The 21065-nt window shown below is 44.3% G+C and overlaps 1 protein-coding gene across 1 annotated transcript in view; it reads right to left on the reverse strand.

Moving 5' to 3' along the window:
- Positions 1-1511: 1511 nt before the first annotated feature.
- LOC124619953 (orexin receptor type 2-like) overlaps positions 1512-21065 on the reverse strand; it is a 120631-nt gene continuing 101077 nt past the window's right edge. Inside the window, exons 6-7 of the mRNA XM_047146615.1 lie at positions 1761-1858; positions 1512-1631 (exon numbers count right to left, since the gene is read on the reverse strand). Of these exons, the coding sequence (XP_047002571.1) occupies positions 1512-1631; positions 1761-1858 (218 nt within the window). The remainder of the gene's footprint in view (positions 1632-1760; positions 1859-21065) is intronic.

The following is a 21065-nucleotide window of genomic DNA, read 5'->3' on the forward strand; positions in this document are numbered from 1 at the left end:
TGTTCTATCATTTTGAGCAGGGGAAGAAATTTCTGTTTTGAAGAGCCCGCCGCAGAGCGTTGTGTGAAGCAGTTGCCCTCCGTTTCTGGCGGTGGCGCCGCTGTGGCAGTCGCAGCTTTGGTGTGCCCCTCTGGTGGAAAAGGGGAAAGGTTGCCTGTTCACGTGAATTTAAGGGGCGCTAAGAGCTCGCCAGTCGGTCAGTTCGTCAGTCGGGGTGAGTCTGGGTCAGTCACTCGTCACCTGTTGTTGGTCTGTCTCTCGTTCGCATTTGTGGGGCAGTTAGTGTCTGTCTCTCATTCGGAGTGCTAGTATGTCTGTCGTTTGGATCAAACTTTAAAGCCGGCAAAATGAGTCTTGCCACTCCACCAGTAACAGAACTCAGCTAGTGGTCGCCCGGTCGGGGCTGAGTTCCTGCATCTGAGTCTGCGCGTTAGGCCGCCACTCTGCTCAGGCAATGGTCATTGGCGGTTGGATCGATCGGTTGGTCGGTCGCGCGCTGAGACACCAGATGACTTGTCCGCCTTAAGCGTGGCCGCATGTGAGGTCGCCACGAGAGTCCAGTGGGCCGCGCCGTATAGCGAGGGGTAGTGGCTTCGCGGCCGACGCGAGAGCAACAGGAGTCAAACCACGACATCGGTATGGCCGGCGCGAGCTGCGACGCCGTGAGACGGGAGATCGGCGCGCCTTCCTGAGTCCGTTGAAGCGGCTGGCAGCGGACTGTTCGGGAGAGCGTTTTGGAGGTGCTGCGCCAGGTCTTCACCAGGAATCACAGTTTATTAGAAGTTAAGTGATTGGAGATATGTTGTTGTTATTTACTTGTTAAATTCTACTTGTTTTCTTGGTGTGGTCACCAGCCACTTTGTTTTGGGGTCGTCCCACCATTCTTCTCCGTTTGCCCACCCGCGGGACGGTGGTTATTTATGAATTGGGTGGTCTGTCTTTCCCTTGTGGAGTAGGGGCGGGTTAGATCAACCTGCGGCTCGAGTTGTTCGGTAATCTCCCAGTCAATCTGCCATATGTTAATAGGTGCCTCTGTCATGTTTGTCGGTTTCGGTGTTAATGAATTTATTGCTTGAAGTGTAACGGACGAATTCCTGAAATATCTTTTTATCTTGCCTACCATCTTGAGAGGCGGTATATGTACAAATGGTAAGGTGTTTGAAAAATATTTCGTCTGCAGATCTCTTGAACATAAAGGGATGTGGGATGATGTTCGTGTGGGAAAGCACCCCAGACGATGCAAAGATGGACATTCATGAACATCTTGCTATTGCAAAACCATTTTTTATTATTAACTGATTTATTGGAAGTTCTCCGAGAACAAATTTAATAAACATCACTCTGTATTCACATAAGATTATTTCCTCTTTGGCAACAAAGTATCATTGAAGTCTCATTCCACTAGCGACCACAATACGAAGTGCTCAGGAAGTACCTCACTTCCTGGCGTGTGGCGGCTGCGGGTAAGGAGGTGTCCTGCCAGACAGAGAGCAGTAGCTGGGGGATGGCGCCTAGCGGTGCATCACCAGCGAGGTGGGGGCGACGGAGGCGAGCGTGGTGGTGGCCGTGGCGGAGGAGGGGGTGGCCCAGGTGACGCGCAGGCGGCCGGGGGCGGCGCAGCAGGAGGAGCGCTCGGCGGCCGCCCGGTGCGCGGGTCAGGGCCCGGGGCCGCGCCGGTACAGCGAGCGCATCTCGTGGCCAGCCGAGGACGCCGCGCCGCCGCCCCCCGGCCTCTGGCGCGCACCGCCGTGGCGGGCCACCATAGCAGCGGAGGGGGCCGCGCCGGGCGCCGGCGAGTAACGGTTGCTGCCGTACGCGCACGTCCAGAACAGCCGCCGGAACTCAGCGCGGAACTTCCCTGCAGGCAAAAGACATTTCTCTCGTATACACACTCCTCTCTAAAACTCAAAGACGAGTTAGATAGCAACATAACTAGAATTGTTAGACTACCGTATACCATCATAACTAAGCGTACACTACGGTTGCTTTCCTAGTAACCTTGATCAATTAAGGTCGCATCCGCGTTAATCGTGTTGCGTATCTGTCGGGTGTTACCTCATTTCGATTGCCTTCTTTTTGTGTCTGACCAGTGTCTTAGTATATTCTTCCAGGAACCGGAAGCGGTGCCCCTTCTGTATAACTTAATGAGTGTGTATGAGGGGCCGTGTAACCTGAGGAGCATTTTTGTTCTGCAGAGTTATCTCTCTGTCTGTTACTTGAAAATAAACAGTATCTATAATAAAAACCAAATTATCGATATTTAATTCTATTTATTCGCAAGTTATCATATAGTGAAGCCCCAAAGAAACTTATACAGGCATGTGCCTTCAAGTGCAGAGATATTCAAACTGGGAGTATACGTCGCTGCGGTCGGCAACGCCTGTCTAAGACAACAACTGTGTGGCACAGTTATTACATCTGTTACTGCTGCTACTCTGGCAGGTTATCAAGATTTTAGGAAAGTTTGGAATTTTGTGGTAGGGTTCTATGGGACCAAACTGCTGAGGTCATCGGTCCTTATGCTTGTACATTATTTATCTAACAAACTATCATACGCTAAGGACAACACACACACCGATGCCCGAGGGAGGAATCGAATCTCCGACGGGGGGAGCCACGGGAACCGTAACAAGGAGCCCAGGACCGCGGGGATACCCCTCACAGCTATCATGATTTAAGCGAGTTTGAACGTGGTGTTATAGTCGGCGCACGAGCGATGCGACACAGCATCTTCGAAGTAGCGATGAACTCAGGATTCTCCAGTACGACCAATTCACGAGTGTACCGTGAACATCAGGAATACGGAAAAGCATCAAATCTCGACATCGCTGGAGCCGGGAAAAGATCCTGCAAGAACTGGAGCAATGACGACTGAACAAAATCGTTCAACGTGACAGAAGTGCAGCCCTTTTGCAAATTGCTGCAGATTTCGATGCTTGGCCAGCGTGTCAGCGTGCGAACCATTCAACGAAACATCATCGGTATGGGCTTTCGGAGCCGAAGGCCCACTCGTTTACTATTGATGACTGCACGACTCAAGGCTTTACGCCCTCCCTGACACGTCAACACCGACATTGGACTGTTGATGACTGGAAACATGTTGCCTGGTCGAACGAGTCTCGTTTCAAATTGTATCGACCGGATGGACGTGTACAGGTATGGAGACAACCTCATAAATCCAAGGAACCTGCATGTCAGCAGGGGATTTTTCAAGCTCTTGGAAGCTCTGTAATGGTGTGGGGCTTGTGCAGTTGGAGTGATATGGGACCCCTGGTGCGTCTAAATACGGCTCTGACATATGACACGTACGTAAGCATCCTGTATGATCACCTGCGGCTTTTCAGGTCCATTGTGCATTCCGACGGACTTGGCCAATTCCAGCAGGACACCCTACACCTGCAGAATTGCTACAGAGTGTCTCCAGGAACACTCTTCTGAGTTTAAACACTTCAGTTGGCCTCCAGACTCCCCAGACATGAACATTATTGAGCATATCTGGGATGCCTTGCAACGATCTGTTCAGAAGAGATCTTCACCCCCTCGTACTCTTACGGATTTACGGACAGTCCTTGAGGATCATGGCGGCAGTTCCTCCCAGCACTACTTCAGACATTAGTTGAGTCCATGCCACGTCGTGTTGCGGAACTTCTGCGTCCTCGCGGGAGGCCTGAACGATACCAGGTAGGTGTACCAGCTACTTTGGCTCTCCAGTGTATAACGTTAGAAAACGCAATCTGGGCAGAAAATTTTATAATCAGATATCTCAAAAAAAAAGTATATCAAACATTTCGAAATACTTCGCAGATGAACTTCCGGATGTCACTGTCCAACAGGCAGAATATTTCGGCAAACGACCAGGCTCCTGATGATGGTAACATGGTCGTTTGCCGCAACTTCTTCGGCATGAGGTACGCCAGGAGAAGAATCACATATGAAACATTGCTTCAATAATTTATTTGCACTCATCGGTAACAAAAATGGCTCTGAGCACTATGGGACTTAACATCTATGGTCATCAGTCCCCTAGAACTTAAAACTACTTAAACCTAACTAACCTAAGGACATCACACAACACCCAGCCATCACGAGGCAGAGAAAATCCCTGACCCCGCCGGGAATCGAACCCGGGAACCATCAGTAACAACATCAAAGTCTGTGGCCATGATGAAGAACGTACTGTTTGTACAAAACAACAACAATAATAGCATAGACTTTTATTGTTTTTGCATGTAAACTATACCTGCATCAAAAGTAATTGTTGCGGCTTCGCGAAAGCGCAGAAGTTAAGCGATCAACTAATTTTTATTACTTATAAAATGGAATTTATATTTTGTATGGATATAAAGTACACAATGGACTGACACTGAAGTATGTGTGGTTGTAATTATGTGCGAAACAAACAAACAAACCAAGAAAAGTTGTCTCCCTGTTGCTCTCTCACATAGTAATATAGGTTTCTTTAACTATCAATGCTACCAAACAAATCAAGAAAGGTTGTTGGCTCCCTGTTGCTCTCTCACATAGTCATTTAGGTTTCTTTAACAATCAATGCTACCGGTATTGCCGATAATCCTACCATCTACTACGTCATTTACGTCTGTACCAAAACTGCCGGACAGTATCTTTGGTAGAGCATAACTCTAAACAAAACGCATTAACTACTCGATGGAGATGAATCAAACTGGGGGAGCATGTTGTCAGATCTCTCCCAGTTCTGCAGAGAAAGTTGCACGTCAAATGGCATGAGCTCAACTTGGCTAAAGCACAAAATTTGGCTGGCCGCAATTGAAGAAACGGTGATGTATCATGTGTATCTATCAGCGAGCAATGACGTTGTACTATGGTGGTGTTCTTCATTACAGAATGGCCCGTAGATAACGTTTGAATGAATAAAGTTGTTGTTTGAGCCACTTCACACCGGGAACAATCATCAATTAAGTGCTTCATGCGCTTGTAGTGCGATCCGAAAGTACAGGTACTGCTGCCAAGAGGAGAGGAGAAGAGGTGGTCGACCACTGTCAGCTATAGTATGACCGCTACATTGTACCACGGGCAAGAAGATATCCACGTCAAACAGATGGTGCAATCACTATTAACAGGACTGAAAGGCTCCCTATCTCACGCTCCACAGTGACACGGTAACTGCATTGGGACGGCCTCCTTGGCCAGAATTCAGTACTTCGTGTTCTGTTAACACCCGCACATCGACAGCAGCATTTGTGATAGTGGCAACAGCATAGGGATTGCACCACCAGTGAGTGCTCTTCTCGGGTGAGAGCAGATTCAGTTTGTGAGTCTGGGAGTATCGTAATATGGCGAGAAGTGGGGGACGCGTAATGCACCTAGGAAAGCTGTCGAACATAATCGTTCTGGTGGTCCAGGTGTTGTAGTGCGGGAAGGCATAATGTTGAATTGATGCACTGAGTTCCGAATCTTTAAAACGTTTCACTCACCGGTCAACGTTATTGTAACGCTCTGCTCCCTCTTCATATGCGTCTTTTCAGCGGTGCATTCGCTCCTGAATTCATTTTTATGGATGACAGTGTGCGACTGCATGGAACTGTGCAAGTGGAGTAGCTCCTCGAAAGACAGGCTTTTGCCCCATGGACTGGCCTGCCCGTACCGCCGACTGAAATCCCATCGAGTATGTGTGAGACACAATGGGGACTCGTGTTGTACCACGTCCACATGCCCCAACGACCATCCACGAGTTGCGACTCGAGCCGGTGGAGGAATGGAACTTCTTACCAGAAGAGATCTTCTACATCTACATCCATACTCCGCAAGCCGCCTGACGGTATGTGGCGGAGGGTACCTTGAGTACCTCTATAAGTTCTCCCTTCTATTCCAGTCTCGTATTGCTCGTGGAAAAAAGGATTGTCGGTATGCTTCTGTGTGGGCTCTGATCTCTCTGATTTTATCCTCATGGTCTCTTCGCGAGATATACGTAGGAGGGAGCAATATACTGCTTGACTCTTCGATGAACGTATGTTCTCGAAATTTCAACAAAAGCCCGTACCGAGATACTGAGCGTCTCTCCTGCAGAGTCTTCCACTGGAGTTTATCTATCATCTCCATAACGCTTTCGCGATTACTAAATGATCCTGTAACGAAGCGCGCTGCTCTCCGTTGGATCTTCTCTATCTCTTCTATCAACCCTATCTGGTACGGATCCCACACTGCTGAGCAGTATTCAAGCGTACTGTAACCTACTTCCTTTGTTTTCAGATTGCATTTCCATAGGATTCTTCCAATGAATCTCAGTCTGGCATCTGCTTTACCAACGATCAACTTTATACGATCATTCCATTTTAAATCGCTCCCAATTCACACTCCCAGATAATTTATGGAATTAACTGCTTCCAGTTGCTGACCTGCTATTTTGTAGCTAAATGATAAGGGATCTATCTTTATATGTATTCGCAGCACATTACACTTGTCTACATTGAGATTCAATTGCCATTCCCTGCACCATGCGTCAATTCGTTGCAGATCCTCCCGCATTTCAGTACAATTTTCCATTGTTACAACATCTCGATATACCACAGCATCATCCGCAAAATCTTTATCAACCTTGTGGCCAGCTTTGGACCATGTTGCAGAGCAAGCGTTGCTGTCCGTGGTGATTGATGATGCTGAGACCCATACTTCTTTACAGAGCGTAGGGGAGCGATGCGGGAGACCCGCGCCGCCTTACTAGGCAAGGTCCTAGTGCGGGTGGTTTGCCATTGCCTTCCTCTGACCGTAATTGGGATGAATGGTGATGATGAAGACGACACAACACCCAATCATCTCGAGGCAGGGAAAATCACTGACCACGCCGGAAATCGAACCCGGGACCCCGTGCTCAGGAAGCGAGAACGCTACCGCGAGACCAAGAGCTGCGGATCCGTGGTGATTACACACCCTATTAATAACTGTGTCCCGCCTTTTGTGTGGTCCAGGGTACCATCGCAGATAGCCGTGACTTCAATGTAATTATTGTTTCGAATAAATATACACTCCTGGAAATGGAAAAAAGAACACATTGACACCGGTGTGTCAGACCCACCATACTTGCTCCGGACACTGCGAGAGGGCTGTACAAGCAATGATCACACGCACGGCACAGCGGACACACCAGGAACCGCGGTGTTGGCCGTCGAATGGCGCTAGCTGCGCAGCATTTGTGCACCGCTGCCGTCAGTGTCAGCCAGTTTGCCGTGGCATACGGAGCTCCATCGCAGTCTTTAACACTGGTAGCATGCCGCGACAGCGTGGACGTGAACCGTACGTGCAGTTGACGGACTTTGAGCGAAGGCGTATAGTGGGCATGCGGGAGGCTGGGTGGACGTACCGCCGAATTGCTCAACACGTGGGGCGTGAGATCTCCACAGTACATCGATGTTGTCGCCAGTGGTCGGCGGAAGGTGCACGTGCCCGTCGACCTGGGACCGGACCGCAGCGACGCACGCATGCACGCCAAGACCGTAGGATCCTACGCAGAGCCGTAGGGGACCGCACCGCCACTTCCCAGCAAATTAGGGACACTGTGGCTCCTGGGGTATCGGCGAGGACCATTCGCAACCGTCTCCATGAAGCTGGGCTACGGTCCCGCACACCGTTAGCCCGTCTTCCGCTCACGCCCCAACATCGTGCAGCCCGCCTCCAGTGGTGTCGCGACAGGCGTGAATGGAGGGACGAATGGAGACGTGTCGTCTTCAGCGATGAGAGTCGCTTCTGCCTTGGTGCCAATGATGGTCGTATGCGTGTTTGGCGCCGTGCAGGTGAGCGCCACAATCAGGACTGCATACGACCGAGGCACACAGGGCCAACACCCGGCATTATGGTGTGGGGAGCGATCTCCTACACTGGCCGTACACCACTGGTGATCGTCGAGGGGACACTGAATAGTGCACGGTACATCCAAACCGTCATCGAACCCATCGTTCTACCATTCCTAGACCGGCAAGGGAACTTGCTGTTCCAACAGGACAATGCACGTCCGCATGTATCCCGTGCCATCCAACGTGCTCTAGAAGGTGTAAGTCAACTACCCTGGCCAGCAAGATCTCCGGATCTGTCCCCCATTGAGCATGTTTGGGACTGGATGAAGCGTCGTCTCACGCGGTCTGCACGTCCAGCACGAACGCTGGTCCAACTGAGGCGCCAGGTGGAAATGGCATGGCAAGCCGTTCCACAGGACTACATCCAGCATCTCTACGATCGTCTCCATGGGAGAATAGCAGCCTGCATTGCTGCGAAAGGTGGATATACACTGTTCTAGTGCCGACATTGTGCATGCTCCGTTGCCTGTGCCTATGTGCCTGTGGTTCTGTCAGTGTGATCATGTGATGTATCTGACCCCAGGAATGTGTCAATAAAGTTTCCCCTTCCTGGGACAATGAATTCACGGTGTTCTTATTTCAATTTCCAGGAGTGTATCATTTCAGTTCGTCTCATTGCATGTTTCTTTCAATTACGTTCTGTACTATGCTGTAGCATTTTTCCATCTATGGTCCAAGTTCCATTGAGCTATGTTAATTGACAGTGACATCATACGTAAGTAGCTTTCGACCTTGAGTTCTGCATACAAGAATATATTAAGAACGTAAAGGGGAGATGATAATCTAATAATCTTGGAGTACTGAAACGATTATACAGGGGAAGGAATAAGAATAAGAGCAACAGCAAGATGTTAGGAATGACAGAGGAGAAGGATTTAGTTCAACAGTAATTTAAGGCTAGGCCCAGAGACACAGAAAGATTCCAGCATGATTACATCACGGTGAGATAGAAATTTCGAAATCAAACATTGGATTACAATGCGTACAGAGGACCAGACGAGGACTATTTGGAAAGTAAGTAGCGATCGGTCGGGAAGTGGAAACCACTGTTAAAACCAAAAAGGTTTTATTAGCTATATTTAGCCGTACCTTCCTGCCAACTCTTTAAATAGTCACCTTATTTGTCGTACCTTTTTAGCACTTTCCAGACAGTCGCCATAGCAGGCAGCCGTCTGTTCCATCCACCAATTATCTATGCTGATCTACAGCATGTTGTCTGTTCCAAAACGTTTATTCACGTCTAGACGTTCGTGTGAGGAGAGATGGGACTCAGCGGGAGCCAGTTACGGGCTCTACTGTGGGTGATAAAACATTTCCAATCGAAAACGCTGCAGGAGCGTCTTCATTACCACTGCAAAGTTCGACCGAGAGTTTTCACGAAGAAGTAACCGTGTGACATTTATGTTACGTGGGCTGCTTGACATCAGGCGAAATCTCTCACAATACTCTTATACTTGGCGGGAGGCGTTATTTTCTAGGCCTCTTTACTAGCTCACCGAGTGCTCTGAACTGAAAAGAGCATCGTTAGGTGATCGCCGAGCATACTAGAGACTCTGTCCAACACATATGATCAAAGCTTCATCGGATTTGCGCAGTGGTTTCCATTTCGTGGAAACAAGCGGGGTACTGACGTGTTGATGAGATGCGTTTGAGTTTCTCCAGCACTGTAGATAATGCTTTCCCTATTCCCAAAGTAGGCGGTTCAGTTTAAGAGGAATATACACAAATAAAACGGGAAACCACATAGGCGGAAAGTCAAACATACATACAAAGAAAATAACCGTGAAGAGCGTTGGGTAACTGAAGATAGGCATCACAAGATCGATGAATCGACGAAAGAAGGAAATACTACACAGCTCAGGGAAATTCAGGAATAAAGAAATAAGTCACTAAGGAGTGACAAAAATGGGAAATACACAGAGGCTAAGTCGAATCGACTTCAGGAAAAATGTTAACAAATGGAAAAAAATGGTCGTTGGAAGGAGTAATTCAGCAGTCAAAAAGGTCAAAACAACCTTTGCTGAAACTGAAAGCTAGGGAGGCTACATTAGGAATACAGTAGGATGTACTGTTAGAAGCGGAGGAAAGAGTGGATAGCAGGAAAAAAATCCCTGAAGACCTCCACGGAGGCAAGGATTGCGTGACTTCATAGAGGAAGTAGAAGTTAATAGGGAATACAAAGGCTTCTGATGTAAGAGTCAGACCTTAAGAAAGGTTTTGAAAACTTGTGATAAAACAAGGCAAAGGGGATGGATAACATTCCCTCCGAATTTCTGAAATCATGTGCGAGAACCAAGAGAGAAGAATACGAGTGGGAGGCTGAGAACAAAGTGCTCAGATTAAAAATGGTGTAAGGGCTGTAAGGCAGCCATCTGATCATATTGTTCAATCCTTACGTCGGACCCGCATTCGGGAGGACGACGGTCAAAACATGCGTCCGGCCATCATGATCTAGGTTTTCCGTGATTTCCCTATATCACTTTAGACAAACGGCGGAATGGTTTCTTTGGAAGGGCATGGCCGATTTGCTTCCCATTCCTCCCCTAATCCGAATGGACCGATGACCTCACTCATTGGTCCCCTCCCCAAAATCAATCAACCAACCTTACATTGGAGAAGCAATGGCACAAATAAATGAAAGGTTTAAGAGTAGAACTGATATTCAGGGTGAAAGATATAACGATAGGATTAGTTGATGACATTAATGTGCTGAGTGAAAGTTAAGATTTACAGGACCTGCTGAACGAAAAAATGTTCAAATGTGTGTGAATTCCTAAGGGACCAAACTACTGAGGTCATCGGTCCCTAGACTTACACATTAGTTAAATTAACTTATGCTAAGAACAACACACACAGCCACGCCCGAGGGAGGCCTCGAACCTCTGGTGGGACGGGACCCGCAATCCGTGTCATGAAGCCTCAAACCACTCGGCCATGCTGAATGAGTACAAGATATGGATTGAGAGTAAGACGAATATAAGATGTTGTTGTTGTTGTTGTGGTCTTCAGACCTGAGACTGGTTTGATGCAGCTCTCCACGCTACTCTATCCTGTGCCAGCTTCTTCATCTCCCAGTACTTCCTGCAACCTACATCCTTCTGAATCTGCTTAGTGTATTCATCTCTTGGTCTCCCTCTACGATTTTTACCCTCCACGCTGCCCTACAATGCTAAATTTGTGATCCATTGATGCCTCAGAACATGTCCTACCAACCGGTCCCTTCTTCTTGTCAAGTTGTGCCACAAACTACTCTTCACCCAGTATTAGTTATGTGATCTACCTATTTAATCATCAGCATTCTTCTGTAGCGCCACATTTCGAAAGCTTCTATTATCTTCTTGTCCAAACTATTTATCCTCCATGCTTCACTTCCATACATGGCTACACTCAATACAAATACTTTCAGAAACGACTTACTGACACTTAAATCTATACCCGATGTTAACAAATTTCTCTTCTTCAGAAACGCTTTCCTTGCCATGGCCAGTCTACATTTTATATCCTCTCTTCTTCGATCATCATCAGTTATTTTTCTCCCCAAATAGCAAAACTCCTTTACTACTTTAAGTGTCTCATTTCCTAATCTAATTCCCTCAGCATCACCCGACTTAATTCGACTGCATTCCATTATCCTCGTTTTGCTTTTGTTGATGTTCAGCTTATATCCTCCTCTCAAGACACTGCCCATTCCGTTCAACTGCTCTTCCAAGTCATTTGCTGTCTCTGACAGAATTGCCATGTCGTCGGCGAACCTCAAAATTTTTATTTCTTCTCCACGGATTTTAATACCTACTCCAAATTTTTCTTTTGTTTCCTTTACTGCTTGCTCAATATACAGATTGAATAACCCCTGGGGAGAGACTACAACCCTGTCTTACTCCCTTCCCAACCACTGCTTCCCTTTCATGTCCCTCGACTCTTATAACTGCCATCTGGTTTCTGTACAAATTGTAAATAGCCTTTCGCTCCCTGTATTTTACCCCTGCCACCTTTAGAATTTGAAAGAGAGTATTCCAGTCAACATTGTCAAAAGCTTTCTCTAAGTCTACAAATGCTAGGAACGTAGGTTTGCCTTTCCTTAATCTTTCTTCTAAGATAAGTCGTAGGGTCAGTATTGCCTCACGTGTTCCAATACTTCTACGGAATCCAAACTGATCTTCCCCAAGGTTGGCTTCTACCAGTTTTTCCATTCATCTGTAAAGTATTTGCGTTAGCATTTTGCAGCTGTGGCGTATTAAACTGATCGTTCGGTAATTTTCACATCTGTCAACACCTGCTGTCTTTGGGATTGGAATTATTATATTCTCCTTGAAGTCTGAGGGTATTTCGCCTGTCTCATACATCTTGCTCACCAGTAGGTAGAGTTTTGTCAGGACTGGTTCTCCCAAGGAAGTTAGTAGTTCTAATGGAATGTTGTCTACTCCCGGGGCCTTGTTTCGACTCAGGTCTTTTAGTGCTCTGTCAAACTCTTCACGCAGTATTGTATCTCCCATTTCGCCTTCATCTACATTCTCTTCCATTTCCAGAATATTGTCCTCAAGTACGTCGCCCTTGTATAGACCCTCTATATACTCCTTCCATCTTCCTGCTTTCCCTTCTTTGCTTAGAACTGGGTTTCTATCTGAGCTCTTGATATTCATACAAGTGGTTCTCTTTTCTCCAAATGTCTCTTTAATTTTTCTGTAGGCAGTATCTATCTTACCCCTAGTGAGATACGCGAATATAGCATAGAGTAGCAGAAATGAGAGAAAGAATAAACTTAACATCAAAATTGGTGACCAATAAGTATGCGAAGTTTAGGAGCCGTTCTGCCTTGTATCTGACGAACGAGACAAAAAGGATATAACAATCAGGTTATCTCATGCAGAGAGGGCATTCGTGGCTAACATCAGTCTGCTAGTATCAAATATATGGCTTACTTGAAAAAGAAATTTCTGAGAATGTACGTTTCGGGTACAGGATTTATGGCAGTGAATAATCGACAGTGGGAAAATTGGAAAAGATGAGAATCGAAGTATTTCCAATGTTGAGATATAGAAGGATGTAGAAAATTAGGTGGACTGATAAGATAATGAGTGAAGAGTTTCGCAGCAGAAGTGGTGAAGAAATGAACATGAGGAGAACACAGACAAGAATACAGGCAGTACGATGGGACATTTATTAACGCATCATGGAATAATTGCCATGGTGCCACGTTGACGAGAATTCCTGAGCCGTCATGTTTCCAGCAAGTATCATTTTGACTTACGTCCTTTGGAGGTTTTTGGTTGCCGTATTGCGCATGCCCGAAAGATACTTTCAGTTGTCGGCTATTCACAAACGTCATAGCGATGTCTTTCGCTGTCTTTCGCTCGCATGAACGTTTATTTAAAAGAATTTAAAACAAGTCAGCTGACTGAAAATACAAACGATTACGAAATGCGCGATGTTCTTCATTTTATAACTGCAAGAGACAAGGAAGCTGAAGTAATTAATTGGCAGATTATGTGTGTGGAGAAAACGCTTGGCGCACTGTAATAGTAAGAATATTTTTAAAATTGGCCACCAAAATCTGCAGGACGAGGAACGAGCCTGGCGATCATTTGTCATAGCTGGTGACCTCTCGCAGAAAGTGCACGAAAATATTTGAGAAGAAAGACGCAACATGATTTGATCATTATCTCATGTCTTACCTCACAAGAAGTATTTTGTATTAAATTCCTCTAGAACGAATACAGTATCTGAAGTTGTGCGCAGGCTGGATTCCAGTAATTCTGACTGACTTGTACAAAACGAATCTTTTAGACTGTGCAGTGACTTTTCCCCAGAGCCACCGTGTCGAAAGCCATGAATTCTTAAGTCAAATTGTCAGTGGGGACGAATCATGGGTAGCTCACGTTACAACAGAAAAAACTTGGAATGCAAATATTCAGTATCCCCATGAAATTGAAGTTTCAGCAAACAATATCAGCCCCAGAAAACATTTGCACTGTGTTCTGCGGAGGGGGATGGGGTCTTCCGGTTGTCATTTGTTTGTTTCTGTTTAATACAGTCTCTGTAGACAGTTGTTGTGAGATCCAAAACTCCGCAGAGCAGTCGAAAACGAAAAGCATGGCGTGCTAGGAGAGGCATCATTTTGCTTCGCGATACAGCAATGCCTGTCCCCATGTGGCTTATCGCCCTTGAGATCTCACCGCTTCGTATGGTTGGGAACAATTTGATAATGCTCCATGTAACCGTGATCTAGCACCTAGTGCCCATCATTTGTTCCTGCACTTAATGATACACTTCACTATTCATAGCTGCCGTGAAGATTAAGTTATAAAAACGTCAATACAGGACTGGTTAAAAGGTCTGTCGGCAGATTTGTAGGAGGATAGGTTTCAGAGGATGGTTATACCGGATAACATGCGAGTTAATATAGGTGAGAGATTATGGTGGAAAGAAGATTAAAGCCTGGGCTTTCCTTTAAAAACAAAGTTGTAATAACGTCTCTGCTCGTTATTTTATTTTAAAACGATGCTTATTTCCTAAACGCTATTTATATTACAAGTTAAAAATATATTTCGTTATAGAATATTCAACCCATTAACTAGGAAATAAAATGGGCACTAAGTTACAACACAATAGTAAAGCTGTAACTTTCTACTGTAGTGCTTGCTGTTTATCTAAAGCGAATAAAGTTGAAACTGAGAACGCCCTATTCTTCCAATAATCTCTCCATCGTCTCGTGAATAAAGTTGAACTTGAGAACGCCCTATGCTTCCCATAATCTCTCTGTCGTTTCGTATCACCTCCTGCCGTGGGTGCCACATCTAGGTTTAACACGTGATCAACTTTTTTAGGGGAATTTATGTACCAAGTTTCAACTGATGCGTAAAAGAGGGAACATTTATTCTAGATAACTTCATAAACTGAGCCTTAGGCAGATTAATAATAAAGTCCAGAGCTCTCAAGTAGGGGAGTGCATTACGTCTCCTGTCACGCATGAATGATGGAACTGTTGCTACTGCTACCGAATGGATCTTTTGTGCAACTACGGCTCAGTAATCAATCATTGTTATACGTGCATTCGGCCGAGATCTGTCGCTGGCTTCCGGCGTGTGGCCATTAAGCTCTGGAGACGGCTGTCTGCTGATCTTGATGGCACAGACCCCAGGCGGCTCCCTCTGCCTAAGCTGAAAGACTCGTCCACTACGCGACTTATCGTATAATCTCGTAAAATATCACTTTCCTTGTACATAAAAGACCTTCGTTTCTCATTCCATTCTTCAATGGATTAAGATCGCCGTGACAGCTGAGTTAACGGTTTCTGCCCACTAACTCCAGCCATTCTAGCGAGAGCATCTCGCCTTCCCCTTTCTCTTCTTTCCATTGCCAATTTTATTCTTCGTTCTCTATATAAGGTCCCAGTTTCATTGGGTGTATTACTTAGCAGTGGCACATCATACAAAAGTCACTTTCATTCTTAGGTTTTTCACAACAGTGTGTAATGTTGATATTCTAGCTACAATTTGATATGTAAAAGCAGAGATCAGGGGAAACCCTGACAATTATCTTCATTACCTCTTGTTGGGTCGTCTTCAGTCTGGTTTGACGTGGCCCGCCACTACAGGCTCACCTAAGCCGACCTTGAACTACTTTTAGGATATATCCCAGTCTGTGCTTTCCTCTAGACTTTTTGCTTCCTACAGCTTCTCTACTAACATAAGTCATTTCCTAAATTCGTAATACATATTACATTACATTCCTTCGTCTAGTCAGTTATTTCCGCATATTCATTTCCTCAGTAATACCGTGGAGAAGCTCCTAACTTCTTATCTATCAGTTTACTTAATTTTAAGCACACTACATTTCAAACGTTTAGCTTCCCTCCTTTTCTGGTTACCCCACAGTCCATTACTCACTTATGTACATTTCTGTGCTTTAGAGGTCCATTATCAGTCACATATTCCCCAAATTGATGCTCATGTTTCATAACGGTGTCGTCACGGAAAATAACGATGGAGAGTGTGAAAGTAGCGCTGTCTAAAGCAAAAGCAAGTAAAGCCCCAGCCCCAGCAAATAAACTAATGGAACTTCTAAGGTATGTAGGAAACGGAGTGATGAGATATGTACAGAAAAGTTTTGTGAAAATAGTGGAGGGAGGACATTCAACCTTTGGAACTGAATTTGTCACACATTTGTCGATATAGAAAAAGGTATGAAAAGCCTACACAGATTATAGGGAAATGTTGTTGTTGTTGTGGTTTTCAGTCCTGAGACTGGTTTGATGGAACTCTCCATAGAGGAATAAGTGCGATAATGTCACAGCAGCTGGTAGATTTTCCTCCTCAGAGGGAGGAGAAATAAAATCCAATAGAAGCAGGGAACAGTAGTAGATAACTCCTGTCCATGCGTCAAGGATATTTGTTGCAGAATAGCAAAGGGGAAGAGAGCTTTGCATGGGAAAGTATGGAATAATAATATTTGACAAGATACCAGCAAAAGAATATTTTAACAATGTGGAGGAGATTAAGGTTCAATATGGAGCCTCAAATAAAGAAAGTTAAGGAAAAATGTAGAACAGTGGAAATGGAGCATATGAGATGTCCGTGGATACGAAGCAATGTAGGATACGAAATGAGGAGTTTGGAGGAAAATGGAGACAACATGATCCTTAACAAAAATTTTGGAGAACAGAGCGCTTTACTAGTTCGGGAACATACAGAGAACGTCCAAATACAGTTCTCCAAGGAAGACTTTAAAATGGGAGCCCCCTGGAAGAGGAAAGAGAGCAAGCCCAGAGTTAAGATGGGGAAAATACATACAGGAAGCAATGGAGGACAGAAATACAGGGCTGATGGCTGGAATGAAAGAGAGCCGTGGAGGTCGAAAACGGATAACTCCTTGGGTGAAACGCCATATACGTACAGAAGAAGAGAGAGCATTTTGTTGTCCGATATTAATGGCACATATGAAGGGCTTATTTCAATAGTGGTACTAGTCCATGTTTGTTCATTCTGAGATACAGAGTCCTAAAGTTAAATGAGCGCTGAAAAATCTGCAGCTGTGATACCAGAAATATTCAAGTATACATACTTTCAGAAATATTGTATAATAAGCATTAGAGACAAATACGTGTTGCGGAAAGTTGTGAGGAATTGGAAAGACTCGTCTATGTTCGATATCCGTGTTAGGAAGGTAATTCAAAAACCAAGAGATACTCAGTGCGAATTTAAACGTAGCCAAAGCCTCAAAAAGGAAATAACGAACCTACCGACTTGTCACAAAACCCATTGGAAGATTCAATAATAAACAGATCGAAGACATATACTCTGTCACCTTCACGTCATCGACACGGAGGATGACAGAGAGAAGGCCTAAATACCAAACGACTTTTTCAAAACAGTTTCATTCAGGAAGAGCGTAGCGTGATTCCACTTGTGAACTGTTGTTCGAACTTCAAAATGACGGCTATCGAAATAGGCACTCATGAGATAGAAAAGCAACGTAGGAATAGGCACGAGAAAGAATGCAAAAGAACTCACTACTCTTCCACCAGTATTGAACCGTAGGTCGCTGGAGGATGCAAGCGTTCCTAGTGATAGGAAAAGACCACAAGTTACTCCTACATTCAAGAATGTTCGTCGAACAGACAGAACTATAGGCCTGCAACTATGACATCAGTCTGCTGTAGAATTTTGGAACATGTCTTATGCCCGTATATTATGGGAAACAGAAAAACTGAGTGGTATCAACGTGGACTCCGAAAACAATGACCGTGTGGAAAACAGCTCGCATATTGGTCAACATTATCCAGAAAGCAGTAGATACAGTTCAGCATTGCTGCCTAATGAAGCAAATAAGAATGTATGGAATATCAAGCCAACGGTGTCACTGGACTCTGGACTGAAGAGATTCTGATAAATGGCACAAGAGAGAAGTTCTTGGGAGGCCGCATCGAACCAGTCAGAAGACTGATGACTAAAAAAAATGTTAATACACAAATATGGCAAATAAATATCAAAGTTAGTACGCCAGCAACAAGCCAAGGACACCAGCTCAAAGCTGACAAACTTCTAGTCCAGAATAATAGATAACACTTGTGGTAGTGACGGATGAGGGATATATGTAAAAATGTGTACAATTTGTTTTTGATACCACAGTTATTTTAGCGTATTGTAATACGGGTATTGGCCGGTAAACGGTGTGTGATATTAGTATAATAAAGGGAGCACTTCCCGTTGTTCTGTGATATTATATTTATTTGAACACGAACCTGCTTTCGGCCATCTTCAGGTGATAAATGAATGGCGGGACACAGATGAAATGTGTTTAAATTAAATGAATATTATTGACACAGAATAAACGAAAATCTATGAATTTCTTTGACATCAATGTAGATATTAGCACAAAGAGACATTTATTTATCGTTAACAGATGAACCACAGATACAGGTACAGTAAACCCTGAAAGCTCCTAGAAGCACTCTCACAGATACAACAATGCAGCATTCCATTCTATGGTACATCGCCTCTTATCTGTTCCATTATCTGAGCCCGCTTTTCAAACAGACCATCAAACATATCACTTCGAGTAATGGCTAAAGCTCTGCCGTGATTCATAATATACTACGAAAAAAGAAAGTGCGTGAAATTACACCACTTTTGCATGCAGGGCTCAGGAATGAGCCAGTATACACAAAAATTGGCGCATCATTCAATTTAATTTCAGATACCTTCAGTAAATATTGACGTCTCACAACTACAGATCTGCATTTTTAATACCAACAGCATATAAAAATTTTTATTCAACAGTAAAGACAAACTGCAAACTGGGCACTGAGTGGCGTATGAGGTGTGGATATATAACAATATTGCTATTACCGCAAAACATTTTAGTTCAAAAACATACATATTTAGTTGTTTCCACTCTCAATATACTCTTCTTCTCTGTCCCTACAACGCTCCATGCGAATTTTCCGTTGATAGAAACACTGGTGGAAATCTTTCTCTGTGAACTCCTTGTTGACGAGTGCCGATTTCTCTGTCACTGTTTCGATGACTAAAATCTTGTTTCTTTTAATAAAGAGTTGACTTTGGGGGATACATAAAACTCACACGGTTGTAGGGTATGCGAATGCGGTGGGTGTCTAACACCGGGATGTTATACTTCGCCATAAATCTCTGAACATATGATGCGGCATGAGCCGCTGTATTGATGTAGAATCCATGACTTGTTCTTCGATAATTCGCATCTTGTTCCCTTCAATTAATTTGTCACGGAGATGAGGAAGAACCTCAAGCTTTCTAATGTTGATTAATAGCTCGACGTTCAGGAACCCAGTGAAGATACACGACTACATGAATATCGGAAGAAACGATCATCATTGCTTTGAATTTTGATTTGCTCATTAGAGCTCTTTCGCTCTTGGTGGACCTGGACCGTCCCAGTGCATGGATTGGCGATTGGTTTGTGGTTAATAAGTGAAAAACCATGATTCGTCACATGTTATCGCTCTTTTCAAGAACTCAGGTGCATTCTCACGTGCCGCTACAACCATTTTCACGAGTTCCTTCGTGTTCGATAATGAGAATTTTCGACACCAGTTTCGCACATACTTTCCTCATGTTAAAATGGTATGTAAAATTTGCCTTGCACAATATTTGTCAATTCCTAAAGATTCAGCAGTCGACAGAATACTCAGCCTGGAACCACGCTACCGCTACGGTCGCAGGTTTGAATCCTGCCTCGGGCATGGATGTGTGTGATGTCCTTAGGTTAGGTACGTTTAAGTAGTTCTAAGTTCTAGGGGACTGATGATCTCAAAAGTTTTAGTCCCATGGTGCTCAGAGCCATATTTTTGTTTTTGTTTTTTGGTGTTGAAAGACGTCCCGGGAGTGATTCACCTGCAACATCTTCACGGCTTCTTTCTCCTGAACCACTCAAAAAATCGTGTAGATAATAAACAGCCTTCGCCATACGCTTCTTTTAGTGAAATGTAGGTTTCAGTAGCAATTTTTCGAAGTTTAATGTGAAACGTTATGACAGTTATACCCCTATTATTACGCTTATCATTTTTCCGTCAAAACAAAATAGCTGCTCTTACACAAGTGAAGGCTGCGGCCACAGTGATTTGCCTACAGACACCAGAGATGCCGCATACGGTTGAGAAGACTTCGCACTTCGCAGCTATTGGTCGTTAATCTTCGGCCCATGCGTTACTCTCTAACGGCGTCAGTTCAATTATTTTATAACCAAAACTCGTATGTAAAATCACATACAAGCACTGTGAGGAAGCACACATTCGTCACTCAGGCAGAGCTGTGATAATTAGGTTATCTGAATATGAAAGAAGCTGGATATTATGAAGGAAAGATTCAACTTTTGCCGATCATCTTTTAACAGAAAACCACTCCTATGATATGGAATGGGAATGTTTAATTATGTAACGAAAAGTAGACTCTGTTGGAAATAGTAGAAATCAGCAAACATATGACACAGAATGGCAGCTTGCCAGTATTCATTGATCAGATTCTATTTCCTTTTTCCCCCTCTATTAAATTAAGTTTTAGTTACAAATAATAGATTGAAATTGTAAATTCAGAACAGTTTTTACTAGACTGTTGAAAGTACCTCCGCAAAATCTTTGTTTCCTTGTTCAGTTCACGTAATCATTTCTGCATAACAAATAATGCAATCCCCTTCTATGTAAATGCTCTACAAGTCATAATTTTTATATCGTTTGTGTAAATGATATCTGCATAAGTCGCACGTCATTGTACTGTTGTTTGTGACATTCAGTTGTCACCTGAAGATGGTATAGGAAGGCAAATGCCAGTTTGTGACCAAACAAATATAACAATTGTGTTCTCCCAAACACCGATGAAAAATTCATTTATTGTTGTGTGATACGCGTAGATTTACAATTGTATTAAAATATGTCCAGTTAAAGTATTTTTGTGAGTTGTCCAATGTTACACTAACGGGTATAGTCGGTCCATCATAATTCGTATTACACTTTAATACTGTAAGTCATGAAAAGAGGTCTCAGGACAGCAATATTAAGCAATAACACCATGTCTGGAAATGTGACGTTAGGTAGATAAAAGACTTTGAACGATGGAAGGCAATACTGGTTGGCATAGTCCGTTTCTTATTTATTTATTTACAACATTCTCCATTACGTTATTTTCAATACTACATACATGTATCGTGTGTGTGTGTGTGTGTGTGTGTGTGTGTGTGTGTGTGTGTGTGTGTGTGTGTGTGTAGTGG

Source organism: Schistocerca americana, chromosome 6 (genome assembly GCF_021461395.2).
Source record: "Schistocerca americana isolate TAMUIC-IGC-003095 chromosome 6, iqSchAmer2.1, whole genome shotgun sequence".
NCBI lineage: Eukaryota > Metazoa > Arthropoda > Insecta > Orthoptera > Acrididae > Schistocerca > Schistocerca americana.